At 39.7% G+C, this 1,364-nt stretch overlaps 1 protein-coding gene across 1 annotated transcript; it reads left to right on the forward strand.

The window, feature by feature from the left end:
- Window positions 1-459: 459 nt before the first annotated feature.
- On the forward strand, window positions 460-1,123 carry LOC113755443 (WUSCHEL-related homeobox 5-like). Its single transcript, XM_027299450.1, has 2 exons — window positions 460-778; window positions 921-1,123. Exons 1-2 carry the CDS (start codon window positions 460-462, stop codon window positions 1,121-1,123), a joined length of 522 nt encoding a protein of 173 aa, XP_027155251.1.
- The last annotated feature ends 241 nt before the right edge of the window (window positions 1,124-1,364 follow it).

The raw sequence follows: 1,364 nt of genomic DNA on the forward strand, positions 1-1,364 counted from the left end.
GCATTGCAATTATATGCCCAATTGTTAGTGTCCCGATAATTCAATGCAAACTTTGAGGACTCGCCTCCCTGTCTGCTCGCGGACCAAAATTTTGAATAGTGGCAGCTTTTAAGCATGTCTATCTCCCTCCACACAAAAAACTAGACAAAAACAATTCCATCAAATCCTCAAAGTCCTATCTCGTATTTCCCTAAAATCAAAGCAGTGTGGCCTAAAAAAAGGTTCATTCTGCTCTGTACTTTAGATGCCAAATTGAATAAAACGAAAAGAAATTATGACAATAAAAAACAAGTATACATAAACATGTCTTGCCAACTTTGCCACTAGTAGTATATAATATGCACACGAGCCCACAACTTCTTTTGAGTACTGTAGAAGCTACCGATCACAAGTAAAAGTAGTTCACTAAGAAAGATCAGAGTTCCAGAAGCTAAGTTGGAAAAAGTTTTACTGAGTAAAATGGATGAGGGCTTTTGTATTAAGCCACGAGGCGGTGGCTATGTTGGTGGCGGTGGGACCAAGTGTGGGCGGTGGAATCCAACCTCAGAACAAGTGAAAGTTCTTACTGACCTCTTTAGGTCTGGCCTCCGAACCCCTAGCACCGACCAGATCCAAAAGATATCGTCCCAGTTAAGCTTCTATGGTAAGATCGAGAGCAAGAATGTCTTCTACTGGTTTCAAAACCACAAGGCTAGAGAAAGACAGAAGCGTCGCAGAGTTTCAATTGATGAACAAAAAGAAAATCACTATCAAGGAAAGAATTCGTCTTCTATAACACGTAAGTCACTTATTCATGCACAGCATATCTTGGAATTTATTTCTTTGCACTTATGTTCATTAGTAAGTACAGGAAAAAAATATTGTGGAGGACCTATGTGCATAATATTTATTTTTCTACATACATGTATATTTTTGGACAGATTTTGCGGAGATAAATCAGATTTCAGAGCCTGAGAGAGTGATAGAGACTTTGCAGTTGTTTCCGTTGAACTCATTCGGTACTGAATCAGAGGCAGAGAAGCAGCTGAGATTCTTCGCAAACGATTGCAAAGGGACTGCGTCGTTTTCGTACGGGATGGGAGCAGAGATGGACCATCCAACCCTGGATCTTCGTTTAAGCTAGCTCCTTGTAAAGAAATCTCCTAATTAATTATCTCCAGCTGGGACTTCTGTCACGGTTTAACCACATGTTTAGCTAGCTAGGTTCTGGATGAATATTATTGTAACATGGCATTTGGAGAAGGCAAGGTTAAGTAGCACGCATGCATATGAAATTTGTTGCAGGACGGAAACAAGAAAATTGTGTGGCTTGAAAGTTTTATGTTACTGTATTTAATTTATAGCTGTAAAATGCCTGCACGTAG

The sequence above is a fragment of the Coffea eugenioides genome, chromosome 2 (genome assembly GCF_003713205.1).
Source record: "Coffea eugenioides isolate CCC68of chromosome 2, Ceug_1.0, whole genome shotgun sequence".
Lineage (NCBI taxonomy): Eukaryota > Viridiplantae > Streptophyta > Magnoliopsida > Gentianales > Rubiaceae > Coffea > Coffea eugenioides.